This window comes from Scyliorhinus torazame, chromosome 15 (assembly GCF_047496885.1).
Source record: "Scyliorhinus torazame isolate Kashiwa2021f chromosome 15, sScyTor2.1, whole genome shotgun sequence".
Lineage (NCBI taxonomy): Eukaryota > Metazoa > Chordata > Chondrichthyes > Carcharhiniformes > Scyliorhinidae > Scyliorhinus > Scyliorhinus torazame.
This window is the reverse complement of record NC_092721.1, coordinates 177192495-177213290: the sequence shown is the minus strand read 5'-3', so window position 1 is coordinate 177213290 and position 20796 is coordinate 177192495. Positions and strand designations below refer to the sequence as shown.

The 20796-nt window shown below is 49.4% G+C and overlaps 1 protein-coding gene across 6 annotated transcripts in view; it reads right to left on the bottom strand.

Annotated features, from left to right (window-relative positions):
- The window catches only part of cracdlb (cracd like b), a 259256-nt gene that overhangs the window by 81145 nt on the left and 157315 nt on the right, over positions 1–20796 (bottom strand). For all 6 annotated transcript variants that reach the window (XM_072477181.1, XM_072477184.1, XM_072477180.1 and 3 more), the window contains exons 3-5: positions 18589–18751; positions 14347–14485; positions 4003–4164 (exon numbers count right to left, since the gene is read on the bottom strand). In XM_072477181.1, the coding sequence (XP_072333282.1) occupies positions 4003–4164; positions 14347–14485; positions 18589–18751 (464 nt within the window). The remainder of the gene's footprint in view (positions 1–4002; positions 4165–14346; positions 14486–18588; positions 18752–20796) is intronic.

The window sequence follows — 20796 nt, the reverse complement described above, 5'->3', positions numbered from 1 at the left end:
GATCTCAACAGACGCCAGCCAATCTGGTATTGGAGCGGTACTCCTGCAAAAAGACAGCACGTCATCATGGGCCCCAGTTGCATATGCCTCACGAGCCATGACCCCTACCGAACAGCGCTACGCGCAAATAGAAAAAGAATGCCTGGGCTTGTTAACTGGACTGGACAAGTTCCACAACTATGTGTATGGCCTACCACGATTTACGGTTGAAACTGACCACCGCCCCCTGGTCAACATCATTAACAAAGACCTGAACGACATGACCCCTCGCCTTCAGCGCATCTTACTTAAACTCAGGAGGTATGATTTCGAACAGATCTACACTCCGGGGAAGGATCTCATCGTGGCGGACACGCTCTCCTGAGCAGTGAGCACACCACCAGATGCGGAGGGGTTCGTGCGTCAAATTGAGGCACACGTGACTCTGACAGCAGCAAATCTGCCAGCTGATGATCCAAGTCTGGCTCACATACGCGCAGAGACGGCGACTGACCCCCTTCTGCAGCGAGTGATGCGCCACATGACGGAAGGGTGGCTCAAAGGGCAGTGCCCCCAGTTTTATAATGTGCGAGATGACCTTACCAACATAGACGGGGTCCTCATGAAATTAGACAGGATTGTTATTCCGCACAGCATGCGCCAGATGATTCTTAATCAACTACACGAAGGCCACTTGGGCGTCGAAAAATGCAGACGAAGGGCCCGAGAGGCGGTATATTGGCCGGGTATTAATGAAGACATAGCCAACATGGTGCTCAATTGCACAACCTGTCAGAGGTTTCAGCCGGCGCAACCTCCGGAGACGCTTCTACCACACGAGTTGGTGACGTCCCCCTGGGCGAAGGTGGGTGTTGACCTATTTCACGCGCTCGGCAGAGATCACATCGTTATTATAGACTACTTCTCAAACTACCCGGAAGTCATGCCTCTCCATGATCTGACGTCGTCCGCAGTCATTGGGGCCTGCAAGGAAACATTTGCTCGCCATGGCATTCCAAGGACTGTCATGTCAGACAATGGACCCTGCTTCGCCAGCCGTGAATGGTCGTCCTTTGCCGCAGCATATGGTTTCACTCATGTGACATCCAGCCCTCTACATCCACAGTCGACCGGGAAGGCTGAAAAGGGCGTCCACATTGCCAAGCGGCTCCTGTGCAAGGCGGCTGCTGCCGGATTGGACTTTAACCTCGCCTTGCTGGCCTATCAATCGGCCCCGCTATCCACGGGTCTCTCGCCAGCGCAGCTACTAATGGGTCGCTCCCTCAGGACGACGGTACCGTCCATCCTGGCACCAACAACAGACCATGAGACGGTTCTTCGGAACATGCAAATGCAGCGTGATCGCCAGAAAAGTCAGTACGACACACGAGCGACGGACCTGCCCCCCCTGTCCTCCAGAGACAAAGTACGCGTCCATCAACCGTATGGTGGCGGGTCAGCACCGGCCGAAGTCCTCCGACACGTGGCTCCCCGCTCGTTCCTGGTTCGCATGCCGGATGGTTCAGTGCGTCGCCGCAATCGGCGCGCCCTCCGCCGACTTCCACGCTCACAGCCACACAGTACGCACACGCCAGATCCTCAACTGGCTTCCGAGGATGACTTTGTGGAGCTGCCGCAGATCACGCCCTCTCCATCGCCACCCATGGCCATGCTTGCACATCAGCCGGTGGTTTTTGACCCACCCTTGAGGCGGTCAACCCGAACTCGTCGCAAGCCCATTAGACTGGACTTATAACACCGTTCATATGTCTAACAAGTTACACAATTTTATATGATAACCTGTTGGTGTTTATCGTTCCAGATATCGTCTGACTGGACCACTGTTCAAGTTTTTTTTCTCGTTCGCATTCATGTTCTGTTATGGTACAACCTTGCTCATGTGACGCACCCGACATCGCCCCATGTAAATAGTTACGTCATATGCACATGCTGTACACAACACACACACACTCTTAGATGCACTCACGACGCGATCATATTTATTACCACGTAGGCACATATCTTTGTAAAAAGGGGGATGTCATGATATTCAAACACACACATCATGATGGACACACCAACAGACAAATCAGAGCACACAACACCACAACCAATCACAGACAAGGACACCAACCACATAAAAGCACGAGCACGGCACCTAGTGGACAGTAGGTCTGGGGACAAAGACACGGACAAGACCTGTTACAAGATCACAAACAGGAAATCCCCACGTGCAGAGTATCAAGACAAAACTGTACATAGAAAGTTTAAATAAAATAGCGTTGTACCATATACAACCGTGTTGGCTCATCTGTGTGTCAGAACGCCCAACACCACAACCCCCACAATCCAAAGATGTGCAGGTTAGGTGTATTGGCCATGCTAAATTGCCCCTCAATTGGAAAAAATTAATCAGGTACTCTAAATTTAAAAAAAAGAAAATGGAAAGTAATTAAATAAAAGACAGGACATGAAAGCATAACCTCCTGGCTGGATGGGAACTAATGATAATTGATGAGTTCAAGTATGTTGTGGTAAGTACATATTTAGCCACTCAACAACACGACGTCAAGGAGCTTTTCACCTCTATTTTGCTCAGCTGGCTTGTTAATCATATTCTCATGAAAATTTTTAAAAATGCCTTAAATGCAAAGCAGCTGTCAGCACCTGACAAGCGAAAAGACAAGTTAATGGTGTGAATCGATACCTTCTGTTGGCCTGAAAGGTTTTCACCCAAATCTGTCATTTCACTTTTTGAAATGGACAGGTTGTGAATTTCCCTTTTCGTGTTGGGAGGTGTAAGGGCACCCAGATCGTGCCATCCTCTGCCTTGTGTGTTCGCTGTCCAATACTCGTCTTTGTCTGGTTTAAAGACAAATGCACTGATTTGTTTCCCCCCCTGGCTGCCTCTCCTTTCCTGAAGGCACTGGGATAATTTTGACTTTGGACAATGCAGTAAAATGGCCTATATCAAATCAGCTCTATGTTATATATTTCTCCTCATATTCAGAAATGAATATGATGGTGGTTAATTAGAATTCAGACATTTCACTCTGTCATCTAAAATTAATATGACCCCCATTGGCTCCCTGCTGGGGTGGTGGAGTTCCATAGGTACATCAACCTCTGATGATTATGTGCTGGAATGGGACGGGTGATTCCATGATCTGGTCCTCCCAGTCAGACGTGATGTATACAGCCCCTGATCTACTGAGCTGCAATTCCCGACGGCTCTGTTACCCACAGGGAATGCTGGATCAGAACTGCCGGAATTTCTGCTCTGGAATCGAAGTTCGGTGGAGGGCACGGACGTGGGAGTGATTTCCGTTGCAATGGGGGACAGGATGGCTCACCGCGCACGGCCGTGCACTGTTCAGCTCGTTAACTATGCACCCGCAGGGAGCTTGTTGATTCTCATGAAGGGGCAGGCAGGAAGTCACCATCGTCACCATTACCTCATGGGGTTGAAGGTCCAGGCATCATGTTTAAAGAGCACCTGGACAGTCTGCACTGTCCCTTCCACCTTTGCCCAATCACCTCTCCACTCACTCTTCCTCTCTCCTTTGGCAATTTTCAATGCAACTTTCAATGTCACCACCTGGTCTGGAGCATTGGCTGGCATTTACAGGCGGTCCCTAAAGAAGACAGCGCAGCAGCAACTTGCCACTGATCATGTATAAATTCTCCTCGCCTGGTGCAGTTGTAAATGTCAGTGTCCGATTTCCCGTTGGTGGGGTGTTTAATTTGGAGGGGATGCTTAATTCCAGTGAGCTGACTTTTTAAATGAGCGTGCACTCCATACAAAAGGGCTTCCCATCATTGTTGACCTGCCTCTAATGTCCTGAGAACATAACTGCTGAAGTTCACCCTGCTATTGGCAAACTGATATTTGGACTCACACCAAATTAAATTCCCCTGTTCGTCAAGCTCCCCGCTGATGATGGAACTGGAAGATTTTGTCCATAGTCATGCCTGGTTGGCTGTCTCTTGCAATTACAGTTATCTGACAAAGAGAGCTCTTACCTTGGCTAAATGGCTACGTGTTAAGGCTTCGTGTAGAGGAGAGCTCTCCGGAGGACTCCGTGGTAGTCCATCATCTTCAGAACTAGCACCAGTATCTTCGGTCTTCTTTGCTGCAATCAACATCGGAGGTGGTCCCAGTTTAATGTTTTCTTGTACCTGCCCCTGTAATAAATAGAAAAAGGAATTTATATAGATTTTTTAGGAATTAAATGCTGGATCACCAGCAAGGATACGGACAGGCCGATTGTGATGCACCCCTCTACTCTTCCCAGCATCCTTTAATCAGCTACAGGCAGCTGCACATGGGAGCTAATCAAGCACAGACCTGCCGTTAGGTCGAACTGTTCACAGAGAGCGGTTTCCACGAACACCATAGCTATGTTCCGTCACAGTGGATCAAGAATAGGGCATGAGTGGAGGTGTAAAAGAGCGCACAGATGTTAAAAAGACATTTTAATGCCTTGATTTAGTAGTTCCCACGGGCAATCTTATGTGGGGCTGGTTTAGCACAGGGCCAAATAGCTGGCTTTTAAAGCAGACCATGGCAGGCCAGCAGCGGGGGTTCAATTCCCGTACCAGCCTCCCCGAATAGGCGCTGGAATGTGGCGACCAGGAGCTTTTCACAGTAACTTTAGTTGAAGCCTACTTGTGACAATAAGCGATTTTCATTTCATTTTTCATTTCATGTGAATTGGAGCAAGTGGGGAGGTTTGAGCATGACTGCAGAGCAGTCATGAAGATTAATGTGAAAGCTCTTTGAAACTTGTTGGGACACCCTAGATCCCATCCCCCCCCCCCCCCCCCCCCCCCCCCCCCCCCCCCCCCCCCCCCAGTTCATTGCCTCTGGAATTCTGAATGAAAATGCAGAAACAAGTTCATATCATTTCATCCTGTAGCAGTGCGCGAGGGTGGGCTGTGATCACTTTAGTTCTAAGTAGGTCATATATGATGCATCTGAGAGTGTCCCTCATATAATTACTTCAACTGGACAGCAATTTGGATAAAACCCAAAGTTGGCAAAAACGAGAACTCTGAGCTTACCTGCACTGATTCTTTCTCGGTGTTCAACAGACACCCCCCCCCATCATTACAGAAACATCATCACCACAGAGATTCCGGGGTCCAGATTTTCACAGAGACATAACAACTCTTTAAAATGGTGGATTCTGGGATCCCCCACCGTGCCCAGTGCCCCAGTTTTTACTGGCATGGGATAAGGGTGCGATTAGTGAGTCGGCCCTCTGCACTCCTGATCTGATTGGCTCCATTGCAGAGGTAGGCATCACATAGTCCTGCACAATTTAATAGGAGTGAGGCCACCTTCTCCATGACTCAGAAGAGTACTGAACCATTGATTCGGGAATCTTTTAAAAATTCCAAAGGTCTTACCAGTGTCCCTCATGCCCCTTCCATGCACCCTACATTCCAACTCAGTGCCATCTCCTGCACCCACTCACTCCAATGGCCCCTATATCAATTCTTGCCAGCTTAGGTCTCTTCCATGCTAATTCCATAAGACCATAAGACATAGGAACAGAATTAGACCACTCGGCCCATCGGGTCTGCGCCGCCATTCAATCATGGCTGATATTTTTCTCATCCCCACTCTCCTGCCTTCTCCCCGTAACTCCCGATCCCCTTATTAATCAAGAGCCTATCTATCTCTGCCTTAAAGACACTCAGTGATTTGGCCTCCACAGCCTTCTGTGACAAAGAGTTCCACAGATTCACCACCCTCTGGCTGAAGAAATTCCTCCTCATCTCTGTTTTAAAGGATCGTCCTTTTAGTCTGAGATTGTGTCCTCTACTTCTAGCTTTTCCTACAAGTGGAAACATCTTCTCCACGTCCACTCTATCCAGGCCTCGCAGTATCTTGTAAGTTTAAATAAGATCCCCCCTCATCCTTCTAAACTCCGAGTACAGGCCCAGAGTCCTCAACGTTCCACATATAACAAGCTCTTCATTCCAGGGATCATTCTTGTGAATCTCCTCTGGACCCTTTCCAAGGCCAGCACATCCTTCCTTAGATACGGGGCCCAAAACTGCTCACAATACTCCAAATGGGATCTGACGAGAATCTTATACAGCCTCAGAAGTACATCCCTGCTCTTGTATTCTAGCCCTCTCAACATGAATGCTAACATTGCATTTGCCTTCATAACTGCCGACTGAGCCTGAACGTTAACCATAAGAGAATCTTAAGATTAGTATACACTATGCACAGAACTACCCAGCGTAAGAATCAATGAGCCATACAGTAACAATCGCACGTATGAAATTGCACATGAAAAGCAACAGAAATGTATAACGAGGCTTGGTTGAGAGTCCAGACTTATGAAATAATTACCTCAGTGAGGTTCTCTTTTGGCAGCGGAGAGAATTATTGTCTTTGTTTGATTGACATGTTTAAGTGGTTATAAAAGTGTTTTTTTCTGTGATTGATCTCTTTTGTCAATATCTCAGTGTTTATTCGCACAAGACTAAGAGGTGTGAAGTATCTGAAGTATCTGTTGTTGATACTTTAATCATCCGAGCCATTAACACTTCTGTAGGATTGTAGAAATTGCATTTTTTTTCAAAAGAAAATTTGTGAATGGGATTGCTTTAGTGACAGTTCTACACGTGCTATTGTTACTATTTGGCTCATTGATTCTGTTCATTGGGTGAATGGGCAAAGAAGGGCCATCATTTGTCATGAGGGTAAAAGAGGCCATAGGACTGGAAGGGGGAGGCATGAGTTGGCATGTGGATTGCATGAAGTGGGGGGGGGCTAGAGACCCTAATATGTTACAATACAATTGGGATTTTTAACTAGCCCACCTCCGCATTTGGCCACATTGTGGCCGCCTGCTTTTGGGAGCGGCGGGCCCATTTGACCCGCATTGTCCACGCAACTCCCAATGCCACCCATGCCCCTCCCTGCAGCAAACCCTCTGGGGGGGTTTCTCCTGAGGCAGGCCTGACAAGACAGAAAATCTCCCAACCCAGTCAGTTTCACCCATCAGTACAAAACAAAGGTCCAGATCCACCTTTCTCAGGGCAGCTACAAGTGGGCAAGAAGCACAGTGGAGGCAGTGTATCATACATCTCGAGAGCATATTCATAGAATCCCTACAGTGCAGAGAGAAAAGCCATTCGGCTTATCCGGTCTGCACGATCCTTTGAGAAAGCACCCTATGCAGGCCCACCCCGCCCTAGTGTAAACCCGTAACCTAACCTGCACATCCCTAGACACAAAGGGACAATTGATCATGGCCACTGCACCTAACCGGCACATCTTTGGACTGTGGGAGGAAACCGGAGGCACCCGGAGGAAACCCACCCAGACACAGGGAGAAGGTGCAAAGTCTACACAGACAGTGGACGAGATTCCGCTGTCGGTTGGGAGAATCGCCTGGGTCGCCAAATTTTCCCGCGACGCCAGTCCGACGCCCTCCCGTGATTCTGCCAAGCGGCGAGAACGGCCCCCTCGGGTTCCACGCGGCGCAGGCCGGAGAATCGCCCGAGACACCCAAAATGGAGATTCTCCGGCACCCCTGCTGTTCTCAGGCCCGGATGGGCTGAGCGGCCAGCGCAAAACGCCGGGTTCCCCCCGGCGCCGTCCACACCTGGTCGCTGCTGGCGGGAACAGCGCGGGAACGCTGGGGGGGGGGGGGGGGCGGCCTGCGGGAGGGGGGGGTGTCCTGCACCAGGAGGGGCCTCAAACGGGGTGTCGCCCGCGATCGGTGCCCACCGATCGTCGGGCCGTCCTCTTTGAAGGAGGACCTCCTTTCTTCCGCAGCCCCGCAAGATCCGTCTGCCATCTTCTTGCGGGGTGGACTCGGAGAGGACGGCAACCACGCATGCGCGGGTGACGCCAGTTATGCGGCGCCGGCCGCGTCATGTATGCGGCGCCGCCTTTACGTGGCGACAAGGCCTGGCACGTGTAAATGACGCGGCCCCGCTCCTAGCCCATTACCGGGCCCTGAATCGGTCGGGATAGGGGCCGTTTCACGCCGTTGAGGTTGACGGCGTGGGCACTTCGGCGCGGGAGTGGAGAATCCCGCCCAGTGTTCCAAGGCCAGAATATTAAAATACATAGGAGGGAACAGACTCTCAGTCTGGAGTTGGGAGTACGGTGCAGTGAGCGGGAATGGAGTGAGCCGGAATGGTTGCGTTATTGTAAAACGGAAGTTTTGGTGAGAGAGTGAGAATTAGGTGCAGAGAAGAAAGTTAATCCAGAGCAATAGTGAATTGTTTGGTTATTTATTCATATCTTATCACTTAATTATATAGCAGGTGAAGGGGCAATTAAACAAAGAAATTACTAAGTGGCAAGGCAAAATCCTAACAATTAACTTTAGTAATAAAAAGTTAACAGCTAAAAACTGATATTATTAAGAGAAAAGAATGGGCTAGTTGCACTAAACTGAGAAATAAAGGTAACAAAGTAAAACTGAATGCATCTAATTTAGTAATGAAAGTGAATAGGGTAGTAAATAAATGCTGTGAATAAATATTAAATTGACAACGGCAGAACGGACTGCAGAACGTGGGAACTGGTGGACAGTGAGACTGACCCAGGCAACCACGTCTGTGGGAACTGACCATGTCTGGGTCAGTCCGGTTCACAACATGGCTTAGAGAGATTCTGACACATAATGGAAAGGACGGTATCTGGAGTGTTTGTGCTGAACACACAAGAGAACGAGAGAGAGAGATGAGAGAGAAAAAGAGAGAGAGAGAGAGAGAGAGAGAGAGAGAGAGAGAGAGAGGGGTATAGGCTCATGAAAGTGCGACTGGCACTCAGCAGGCTAGAGGGGGTCCAGTGCAGGAGGGGAGGGAGGAACCCCAATAGTTATAATGCACCTGCGACGAGGGAAAAAGTTGCAGATGGGGCTAGCCTGAGGGTTAACAAAAGCACTGTGGAGTAGGAGATAGTCCAAGCTCAAGGAATATTGATTAGGTGAAGATATCAATGGCTGGATTCTGTGCTGTCGGAATTTTCCGTTGCGCCGGCAGCGCACCCACGCCTGGGAACTTCCTGACAATGTGGGGCTGCCCACAATGGGAAACCCCATTGGCCAGCCTGCGGGACGGAGAATCCCACCACCAGCACGCCACACCAGGGGCGAGATTCTCCGACCCCACTCCGGCACCAGAGATTCGGTGGGGGCGGGAATCGCGCCGCACCGGTTGGCGGCCCCCCCCCCCCCCGCGATTCTCCGGCCCGGATGGGCCGAAGTCCCGCTGCTAGAATGCCTGTCCCGCCGGCGTGGATTAAACCACCTCTCTGACCGGCGGGACAAGACGGTGCGGGCGGGCTCCGAGGTCCTGGAGGGGGGCACGGGGCGATCTGGCCCCGGGGGGTGCCCGCGGGCGGGCCTGTGCTGTGGGGGCACTCTTTTCCTTCCGCCTTCGCCACGGTCTCCACCATGGCAGAGGCGGAAGAGAGTCCCTCCACAGCGCATGCGCGGGGATGCCGTGAGCGGCCGCTGACGCTCCCGCGCATGCGCTGCCCAGCAATGTCATTTCCGCGCCAGCTGGCGGGGCACCAAAGGCCTTTTCCGCCAGCTGGCGGGATGGAAACCAGTCCGGCGCAGGCCTAGCCCCTCAAGGTTAGGGCTCAGTCCCCCAAGATGCGGAGGATTCCGCACCTTTGGGGTGGCGCGATGCCGGACTGATTTGCGCCGTTTTTGGCGCCGGTCGGTGGACATCGCGCCGATTACGGAGAATTTCGCCCTCCGATCCTGCGGGGGGTCGGAGGATCGCCGGGGAGAGCGCGAATCTGATGCCGGGCTGCCGATTCTCCGGCGACCGTAGAATCGGTGCCAATCGCGCCGGTGCGGGTGCCGCCCGCGCGATTTGCCGCGCTCAACGGGCCGAGTGCCCGCCAGCGTCGTTCGTGTGTTGACCTACCCGGCAGGACCTCGGCGTTTTGGCTGCGGGGGCCGTCCTGGTGGGGGGGGGGGATCCGACTCCGGGGGGGCCTCCACGGTGGCCAGGCCCACGATCGGGGTCTACCGATCAATGGGCAGGCTCAGTTCGTGGGGGGCCTATGTTCCTCTGCGCCAGGCCACTGTAGGGCTCTGCCATGTTGCGTGGGGGCCGGCACGGAGACAGGCGTGGCGCGCATGCACGGACCCACGCCGGCTGTGGTGTGCATGCGCAGACCCGCGGTTGTAAGTGCTGGGGCCTGTATCAGCAGCTGTAGTTGCGTGAGGCGCTCTAGCGCCATGCTAGCCCCCTGTGGGTTGGAGGATTGCTGCTTCTAGCGGCCAAACGACAACGTCATAAAACACTCCGGCGTTTACGACGGCGTCAACACTCTGCCGCTAAAACGGAGAATCCCGCCCCTGGTGTGGCGGGACAGAGAATCCTGCCCCAAATGGTTTTTGTTTATTGACCTTACTTCCACAATCTGTGGAGTAGTCAGGAAACTCTGCCAATGTTCCCTGGTCCAACTAACAGAGATCACTTTGACTCAGTTTACATCCCATCACCTTGCACAAATTGTGCTTCATTCATCATAGGGCGACCCAATAGAGGTCTTTAAAACGACAAAAGGTTTAGGTGGAGTGAATACAGAGGGAATATTTCCTATTAGAGGCCATTGATATATTATGATCACCAAAGTTCCATGAAGCAATTTGCAAGAAACCTTTTTATCCAAAGGGTGGTGAGAAAGTGGAATTCTCTGCCGCTGGGACTGGTCAAAGCAAATAGTAAAGATGCATTCAAGAGGAATCCAGATGGGCATTGGAGTATGAGCGAGAAGGGAATAGAGGGTTATAGTGGCAGATTTAGATGAGAAAAGATGGGAGGAGGCTCAAGTGCATCATAAAAGCCAACATGGATGGGTAAGGCCAGATGGCCTGTTCCTGCATTTTATATCCGATGCCATCTATATTTGGAATTGTTTACAGACCGTATTTATTGCCCACCCTTAATGAATCTGTTCCTAACTTGAATCGCAACTGTTTACCGTGAACAGGGAAACGCCTGTCATTTATAACAACTGTACCTCAGTAAAATGAAATTCAGTTCATTACCCTGCACGAGCTGCCTGCTGGAACCTGTTCGTGACCGAACCATAGCCTCCCCCACGATTAATCCTCCCATTTACTGACTGCAACACACAGCTGCTCTGTCAATTTGGAGATCCATTTCCCTTTAAATATTGTCACTTCAATGGGTGTGCTCCTTTATCGAGCACTGGGTCACTTCAGCTAATGGAAGACAAATTACAAACTGTGCAGTTGGATATTCTACTGCACTTTCAGTAAGTGCAGATTTGGTATTTGGTGGAATAGCATTAGCAGGCTTGAACAAGGTAAATTCAGATGCATTGGTTCATCCAGCTGATTCCAATGATTTAACAATTTAATCACTGAGAGTCTACTGGCCTCTGTTTAATGTCCTGTTGGTATGGATATCAATATGAGTCTTATATAGTATTGCGAAATATGGAATCTAATAACACTGTATACCTGCTAGAGATAGCTGGAAATAAAATGGGACAGATTTTGCTCTCAAAATAATGGGGACACCATTGGTGCTCACTCTCATTCAGGCACAGTTGCTATAGGAACTTCAGACAAGGGATAAATAAACAGCTCGAGGTGAATATCCAACTGTTGCTGTCTGAGGTGCACTGCTCCGCCATTCACTTTGCCATGAACGGCTGGTTCATGATGCAGAGTGACGCCAACAGCGTACCAACCGTACCGACTGAGGTTATTCATGAAGGCCCCGCCTTCTCAATCTTGCTCCCTCGCGGTGACCTTCAGGTTACATCGTCACCAGTCAGCTCTCAAAGGGGAGAGCAGCCTCTGAGACTGTGGCTACATTTATATTTATGCAGTAGACACAAATTAAACTTCCCATAGTAAGGTGGGCAGCACGGTAGCACAGTGGTTAGCACAGTTGCCTCGCAGCTTCAGGTTCGATTCCCCGCTGGGTCACTGTCTGTGCGGAGTCTGCACGTTCTCCCCGTGTGTGCGTGGGTTTCCTCCGGGTGCTCCAATTTCCTCCCACAGGCCAAAGATGTGCAGGTTGGGTGGATTGGCCATGATAAATTGCCCTTAGTGACCAGAAAGGTTAGGTGGGGTTACTGGGTTACGGGGATAAAGAGGATAGGGTGGAGACATGGGGATTAAGTAGGATTCTCTTTCCAAGGGCCGGTGCAGACTCGAAGGGTTGAATGGCCTCCTTCTGCACTGTAAATTCGATGAAGGTATGTCTCACCATTTCAAGTTCAAGTGCCTCTTTAATGATGTGATAAGTATTAATTACAGTCAACCTATTGAATACTGAAAATTAACTTTAAATGCTCTTTTTTAAAAAAAACATTTTTCTTTCTGTGTCCTTTTTTCCTCAATCTTAACCCAATCATTTTTCCCTCTCTCTATTTGTTTTTCTGTGTCTGTTTTGACAAGGAATTTGCCCACTTTAATTTACACTTCCCTTCCGGTGACTTTTCCCCTGAGTTTGCAGGGTTTTTGAGGGTGAAATGGTCAGTGTTCACTGTCATTACCCCTCTGAAGCAGACCATAACTTTCGGAATTCGCGGTCTGTGACTCAGTTCTCCATCACAGACTGCGCTACAGAAACCAACCCCACCCCACATTCCTCCGCATACTGCTGTCTGTGGGATCTTCCTGTGCGCATATTGCCTGCCGCGTTTCCCACATTACAATGGTGACTACAGTATTTCAATGGCTGTAAAGCATTTTGAAGCTTCCGCTGATCTTTAAAAGTGCTCTTTAAATGCAGTTTTTTAAAAACATATAAACATGCAAGGATAAATCTAACAATCGGCAGATGTTGTTAGATGCCCTGCTACTACACAATCCGGACCTATCTTTTTGGTTGCATGGGAAGGTGTGGTTTGTTTAATTCCGAGGTATCTGGTGATATTTAGGCAGTGTTATTATTAATTAATCCTTTGGGTCAATGCTGATTCTTCAACCATATTGCTGCTTGATTTGGCAATGTTATGGGAGGTAGGGTTGACAGGAAGGGGCCATTTGCCCTATGGCTATGGTAATTTTCAAACGATTACAAGTGCACTGCTTTAGAGGCACGTGAATGTATGTGCTTCATTGCTAGTCAACAATCTGGCTTCTTTGATTACAAGTCCCCTTGCATCTCGCGGAATCCTGTAGCCCGAATTCCAAATAGTCTTACGAGCAACATGTCAGCCATTTTACCCACAGGAGGGTCCCAAGGTGAGCTCCTACCTCTGTCAATAAGCATGATCCCGGGAGAACTGTCAGGAGGCAAGCCGCTTAGTAAGTAGACGCATTGGGAAATGATGTCAAAAGAAAATTGTCAATAAGGGCTACACTAAATAATGCAACTGAAATGATGCCCCAGCTCTTCTCAAGTCGGGCGAGAGATTGTGCTTTTTTTTTCCCGGCCTAAATACTGGCAGTGTTTGTATGGCTTTTTGTTTGCAAACTGAACATAATACAGAAGGATGACATTACTGGGAAGTAGGTCTGCGATGATAAGGATTAATATTGACATAGTAATCACAGCACTGTATAACCAATGTGAGTAAACTGTCTCCTGGTCAGAGTCGATCTTCATTGTTCGATACCCAATTGCCCTCAGCTTGAATTACAGTTCACTCCATTTTCAGAAATGATGATTGTGGTAAATGGGAAAATAATATGGTAGGATTATCGAAAGTGCTGGGTGTCAGGTTACACCTCTGCAGTGGTAATATTACAACCATCACACAGGCAATCGCGGCATTGTTTGGATTGAGCTAAAAAGCCACTGTTGCAGTACGGCTTTCACTGTAATCTGCACAATAAAGACACCTCGACTCCTCATCACGATCCAGTAACTGTTACATGCTGGAGTGCATCGGGCAAGGACAGATACTTCTGTAATGGGGCAGCACAGTGGGTAGCACTACTGCCTCACAGCGCCAGGGACCCGGGTTCAGTTCCGACATTGGGTCTGTGTGGAGTTCGCATGTTCTCCCCGTGTCTGCGTGGGTTTCCTCTGGGTGCTCTGGTTTCCTCCCACAGTCCACAGATGTGCAGATTAGGTGGATTGGCCGTGCTAAATTGCCCCTTAGCGTCCAAAGATGTGTAGGTTAGGTGTTGTTACGGGGATAGGGTGGGGCAGTGGGCCTAGATAGGGTGCTCTTTCAGAGGGTCGGTGTAGACCCGATGGGCCGAATGTCCTCTGTCTGCACTGTAGGGACTCTATGGTCCCATCAATCGAAAGAGTTCACAGGCCATTGCTGGATGATGGCCACTGAGGCAAACGCATTACAAAATAAATAAACGGCATTTAACTAACCAGATAATAAAGCACATTTACGTACGCATGTTACTTGTTCATTACCTGTAAATCTTTGATAGGTCCAGACACGCTCTCCTGAGAAAGCACTCGTACAGGCTTAGGAGGTTGTTGCACAGATGTGTCTGAGATGAAGATGCTATCGTGTGACAGTGCTCTGATTCCCAAGATACTTTTGTAGGCACTGCAAGACGAAACAAACAAGACCGCTGTACCAGAGACCATATGCTGTAGCTACACAAAGAGTCAACAATGCTGTACTGAGATAATTTGTTCCATTACCGACATACTTGGTGGTGACCAGAAGCTGTGTGTTGCACTATGGGAATTTGACATTGGAATATTAGGACTAGCCCTGTTGCATGCTACTAAACATTTACAGATGAGCAAAAATCCAAATGTTTTACTCCCTTTATTGTTGATATTTTGAACATACTTGCACATTAGGGGTATTAAACCCAAAAGCAGTGCCGTTTTATGCACCTAGGCCCACTCCCCTACTCCAGCCCCATAAACCTGTAACCTTCACATCCACAGGCACTAAGGGGCAATTTAGCAATACCCCGAACCTGCACATCTTTGGACTGAGAGGAAACCGGAGCACCCGGCGGAAACCCACGCAAACATGGGGAGAACGTGCAAACTTCACACAGACCGTCACCCAAGGTTGGAATTGAACCCGGGTCCCTGGCACTGTGAGACAGCAGTGCTAGCCACTGTGCCACCCCTGTCCCCAAATTCAATGCCTAATTACTGAACAGGTCTGACATCACATAGCCCAACTCTTCAAGCACTCTAGCTGGTGTTGTTTCATCTCCTTCAAACCATGGGTCAAATTTGAAAGCCACTTGGCAAATTGTCAGGAAATGCGATCAGGAGGGATGAGTTTTCATCCTTGAGACAGGTAGCGGGGGTTGGGAAATTTCCTGACTCATGCCGAGACTGGCACTAAGGCATTCTGAGGTGTACTCAGGAACAGTCAGACCTGTTGACTTGGGAAAAGATTCTGAAGTAGCCATGGGGGCTGCTGGGTTCCCCGGCTGAGGTGCTGAAAAGACACACCTCGGTGCTGTGGGACTTCATCCCAGTTATAATAAAAGCAGAAAGGCCCTCCAGCCCTCACCCATTACATACCCTCCCACTTTCCGATCCAAGCCCCCCCCCCCCCATTTTGGCCCAACATGCCTGACTCCACGAATATTGCGGAGGATTATCCCTGCAACGGAACTGGACAGGGCAGGAAAGCAGGGTCCAGGCCCCTGACCTGAACCAGCCCGGACCCCGATTATATAATAATCTTTAATGTCACAAATAGGCTAACATTGACACTGCAATGATGTTACTGTGAAAATCCCTTAGTTGCCACATTCCGGCGCCTGTTCGGGTACACGGAGGGAGACTTCAGAATGCCCAAATTACCTACCAGCACGTCTTTCGGGAGTTGAGGGAGGAGATTGGAGCACCCGGAGGAAACCCACGCACAGGGAGAACGTGCAGATTCCGCACAGACAGCGACGCAAGCCAGGAATCGAACCTCGGACCCTGGCGCTGTGGAGCAACAGTGCTAACCACTGGGATAGTGGAGAAAATTGGACACCCTAAGAATGGGTTTTGGAGTCCTGCACTCAGGTCCTGGCTGCCATTTGTAAAGGTCCAAGGAGTCTCTTGACTCAACAAAACTTAATCCCCTCATCTCCACTCAAAGAACAAGAGGGGTAAATCCATCCTCCGGCTGAGACCACAGGTCAGGTATTAAGTTGGTGCATGTTTGGTTCTCCAACCTACACTGCGCCCTCCCTCCTGAGCTCCTTCAAATAACTAGCTCACAGGTTGGTATGTGAAGGCAGACTCAATTTTATTTAATCCTACACAATTCTGGAGTCGCTCTAGATTGGCCCTTAATGAGGCATGGACAATGATTTCTTGTGGGGGCTAGGTCTTGTTGGGTCCAAGCTGTTCACGATATACGTAAATGACCTGGATAAGGGGATCAAATGTAACATTTCCAAGTTTGCTGGCAACACAAAGCTGGGTGGAATTGTGAGTTATGCGGAGGATGGAAGGAGGCTTCAAGGTGATTTAGACAAGTTCAGGGAGTGGGCAAATGCGTGGCAGATAGCTAACTGTGAAGTTAACGAACGCGCGGCCACGCTGTGCCAGCATAGCAGCTCGCCGCGTGGCACAACATGGCTGATGAGAGCTGGTGACCCCGCTCCCGGGATCTACCCGGCTCATCAGACATTGTGATGTGAATCCCGCCCACAATGGGCATTATCATATTAAATCGAGGCAGCTAGCTTCACTCTGATGTGCAGATTTCTGAAGGCTTTGGGATACAGCCCCTTCACCTCGCCGGTCAGCACTGGTTCCCACAAACAGGGACCAGAAGGAAAGGCACACATGGGGGTCTCCCTGGGGATCGGAGGCCCCCAGTTTCATGCCCCTTGGGCAGCGTGGTGCCCTGGCACTTCTGGTGCCAGTCTGACACTGTAGCAGTGCCAGCCTGGCACCTTGGGAGTGCCACCTGGGTACCAGCCTGGCACAGCCAAGGTGCCCGGGTGGCACAGCCAGGGTGCCAAGCTGGCATTTGTTTTGCAAGCGTGGATCAGGACGGGGTTGCCCGGCATGGGGGGGGGGGGGGGTTTGCAAGGGGAGGCTGGGGGGGTTGCAAGGGGAGGCTGGGGACTCTCCCACAGTGAGTTTGGGCTGGGGCGGAGATCGTTTTGGGGGCCTCAGAGATCGGGACGCCAGTCTCTCGGTACAATGGGAAGTTCCGGTGAGCGGAGCTCCCACTGTACAGAGCCTTGGCTGTCCCCATTCAGGCCCCTCACACGAGTCGTGTTGAATAGCCATGTTTTTCTCGGCACTGTGAGCACTGAGAAATACACGGCTAAATGCGCTCACTTTATTCCCTTTTGGCGGAATGGTAGCCATACTTTTTGGTGGTGGTAAAATGTGTGTTAAAGTGTTCTATCGATCTTGCTCAATTCTTTTCAAATAAATGACACAGAATAAAATATATCCCAATTTTCAGAAATAAAACTTGGAAAGAAATGGGAATGTACTATTCTCAATTCATAATCACTATACACAAATGTTGTCGGACTAAACTTCAATTTTGCTGTGTTATTTACATGACTTCATTCAAATTATTGAAAGTCTCCACTTTTATACAAAAAGAAACAACTTTGAATTAAAGGGAGCAGATTGGAAACATGAATTAATTAGCAAGCTTGCAACAGTGAAGCGACCTCGAAAATATGACTCATTCCATTGCTTGTGTTCTTAATTCAGGGTCTGCTCTTTGTGAGAGACATTTTCTGCCGAGACTTTGCGGCCCTGTCATGCTGCCTTTTCCCACTGCGGATGCAGGGGACCATCTAAATCCCTGTTGACTTTGGTGCGACCGGAAGATCCTGCCAGTGGGAGAGCCGGAAATCCTGCGCTTGATGTGGATAATCTATTTTCCCTGATGCAAGCTGCAGTGCATCTATCTGTTGAGCTTGAATTCACAGGCAGATCTTTTTGAACTGAAAGCAGATTAACCTAGCCTATCAGAAATAAGCGCAAGTCCCTTTAGCTGTCTGAAATTAGTTTGCATTTTGTGTTTTATCACGTTTGGACAAAATCCCCGACACTCATCTAAATTTCAATCGGTTCACTCCCGAGTAAGGGAGAAAGAAATCACATCAATTTACAAAGTCCGATCTCAGCTGTTGCGTCGTCTATAATGCAAAAATCAATCTCTGATCGTTAACTTGGGCCTCAGAATGTCACCTCTGTGTGAAGGCTGGTGGACTACCTACCATTTTGAGGCACGCATTAGAGAAATCTCATTGATTCACGGGCAATTATAATATTTTATAGTGCATCAATAAACATCTGAATAATCAACCTCATTGAACCCTACATGAAAAGAATATGTTTTGTGTTTTTGCAAATATGCAAATCATTTTCACACTTCAAAGTCATTAGCATGGGTCGTCTGTGAAATGGCTATGATAATTACTACTAATTGGGGTGCTCGTAGGCAGATGTTACTATAAAAACCGTCCCTCAGAATCCACTTAAAAAGACCACCATGTTGGTTAGCAGAGTTCATGGGCACTGCAACAGATGTTTTATCCCATAATCTTTCCCCTATGTTTAAATAAATTATTAACACATTGCCCACACACAACAAAAGCAATGGCAGGAGGTATGAAAATTAATTGCTGCTGGGTAAACCTCACGAGCACTGGCGATTAGGGGTTAGAGTTCACAAGCAGTATTGTTGAAGCCTCCTACCACTGATCACTCTTCAGGTCTGGAGTGCAAAACTTTGGACTCGTGACATCGCTCGTCGACTGACTCTGCTTCATGCTGCTCTTCCCCGCGTTGACTACGAACTCCTTTTTTTTCTTTTTAACAAATAGCTTCTTGAAGGATTTGAATTTTGACTTCTTCTTTCCTATAAAGTTCCAAAGCAATGTCACAAAAGAAGAATCTATAAAGACAACAGAAAACGCCAGGAAAGCACAGCCGGCCAGTCAGCATCTGAAAGAGATAGACAGGCTAGCATCACGGATACCGATCCTGCATTAAGACGCACAAACTGGAGGGTGGGATTTTCCCGGTCTCACCGGCCGCGGGAATCGCGGTGGACGGGCCGGGAAATTCGACCGCTTCGGGCGGGCATTTTGCGGTGGCAAGAATGGAAAAACCCGCCCTGGTCCTTGTCAAGTTAATAATAAGCCAAAACATGTGGGTGTGGTTGGCCGGGCCCCTCTGGCACTGTTCACATTTGACTTTCACCTCCGGGAAGAACCTGCTGATTCGGGTTCTGGTCAGGTGTGCTCTGTGCACCACTTTGAGCTGCATTAGGCTTAGCCTTGCGCAGGAGGAGGTGGAGTTAACCCTGCTCAGTGCTTCGCTCCAGAGTCCCCATCCTACCTCTGTCCCCAGTTCATCCTCCCATTTTTGTCTGGTCCCGTCCAGTGGTGTTCGGGCTCTGTCCAGTAGCTGTCCATATATTTTCCCACATAGCCCCCCACTTCTCGCTGCTTGTGCCTATCAGGTCCTCTAGTAGTGTGCTTTCTGGGGCCCCGGGGTACCTTACTGTCTCTTTGCGGAGGAAGTGCTTTATTTGGAGGTGTCTCAATTCCTGTCCTCTTACTAGTTTCCATTTCCTCGTCAGTTCGTCCAGTGTCACCAGTCTGCGCCCTACATAGAAGTCCCCGACAGTTAGTGTGCCCCCGTCCCGCATCCATCTTTTGAAGGTGGTATCCAGCATGGCTGGGGGGAATCTGTGATTGCCGCAGGTGGGGGCCATAAGGGACATTTTGGCGACCCCGAGGTGCTGTCTCAACTGGGTCCACGTTCTCAGCGTGGTCGCTACCACTGGGCTCATTGTGTACCTTGTTGAGGAGGATGGGAGTGCTGCTGTGGCCAGGGCCCAGAGGGTTGTTCCTTTACAGGATGCCTCCTCCATTTGTAACCAATCTGTGTCTAGATCTTGTACCCATCCCCTCACTCTTTCTGCCGTTGCTGCCCAGTGGTAGTATTGTAGGTTCGGTAGAGCCAGGCCCCCTCTGACTTCACCTCTTTGCAGTGTCGGTTTGGGAATTCTCGAGTTCTTACACCCCCACACAAACGCCATGATTAGCCTGTCTATGTTTTGGAAAAAGGCCTTGGGGATGAAGATCGGGATGGATCTAAACAGAAAGAGGAACCTTGGCAGTACGTTCATCTTGATCGTCTGCACTCTCCCCACCAGGGAGAATGAGAGTGAGCCCCACCATTGAAGGTATTTTCTTACTTCCTCCACCAGGCTGGTCAGGTTCTACTTGTGGATCTGTGTCCAGTCTCTGGCTATTTGGATCCCCAGGTAACGGAATCTGTTCTGGGCCATTTTGAATGGGAGCCACTTCAACTCTGCCCCTCCCCCTTTTGGGTTCACTGGGAATGCCTCGCTTTTGCCCAGGCTAAGTTTGTAGCCCGAGAAGGTTCCAAACTCTTTCAGTATTTGCAGTATTGCCTTCAGTCCGTCCTGTGGCTTCGAGACATAGAGGAGCATGTCATCTGCATAGAGTGAGACTCTGTGCTCTCTGTCTCCTCTCCGGATTCCCTTCCAGCTTTTGCATCCCGCAGGGCTATCGCCAGGGGTTCGATCGCTGAAAATTTACTTTTAAAAGTGTAGGGTCTCATTTCTTCAGATTATATCATTGGAGATTTTTTTTTTTTTAAATCCCTTTGCTTTTTGTTTATAGTATCTCTCTTCCTTAATCCCTTACTCTCCCCCTTTTCATTTCAATTTCTGTACATGATTTTACATTGAATGAAATGTTCTAATTGACACTCCCTGGTTATACTCGAATGCTGCAGTAAGGGTTCTTCAATCTGAATGGTTCAGGAGAGATGGGCCTATATTTTCACAATGACAGCTCCACTCCCAGAGAACCCTGCCAGCTCCCAACGAAAATCCCAATGTCCAAGGCAACTTCCCCCGGGTTGGCT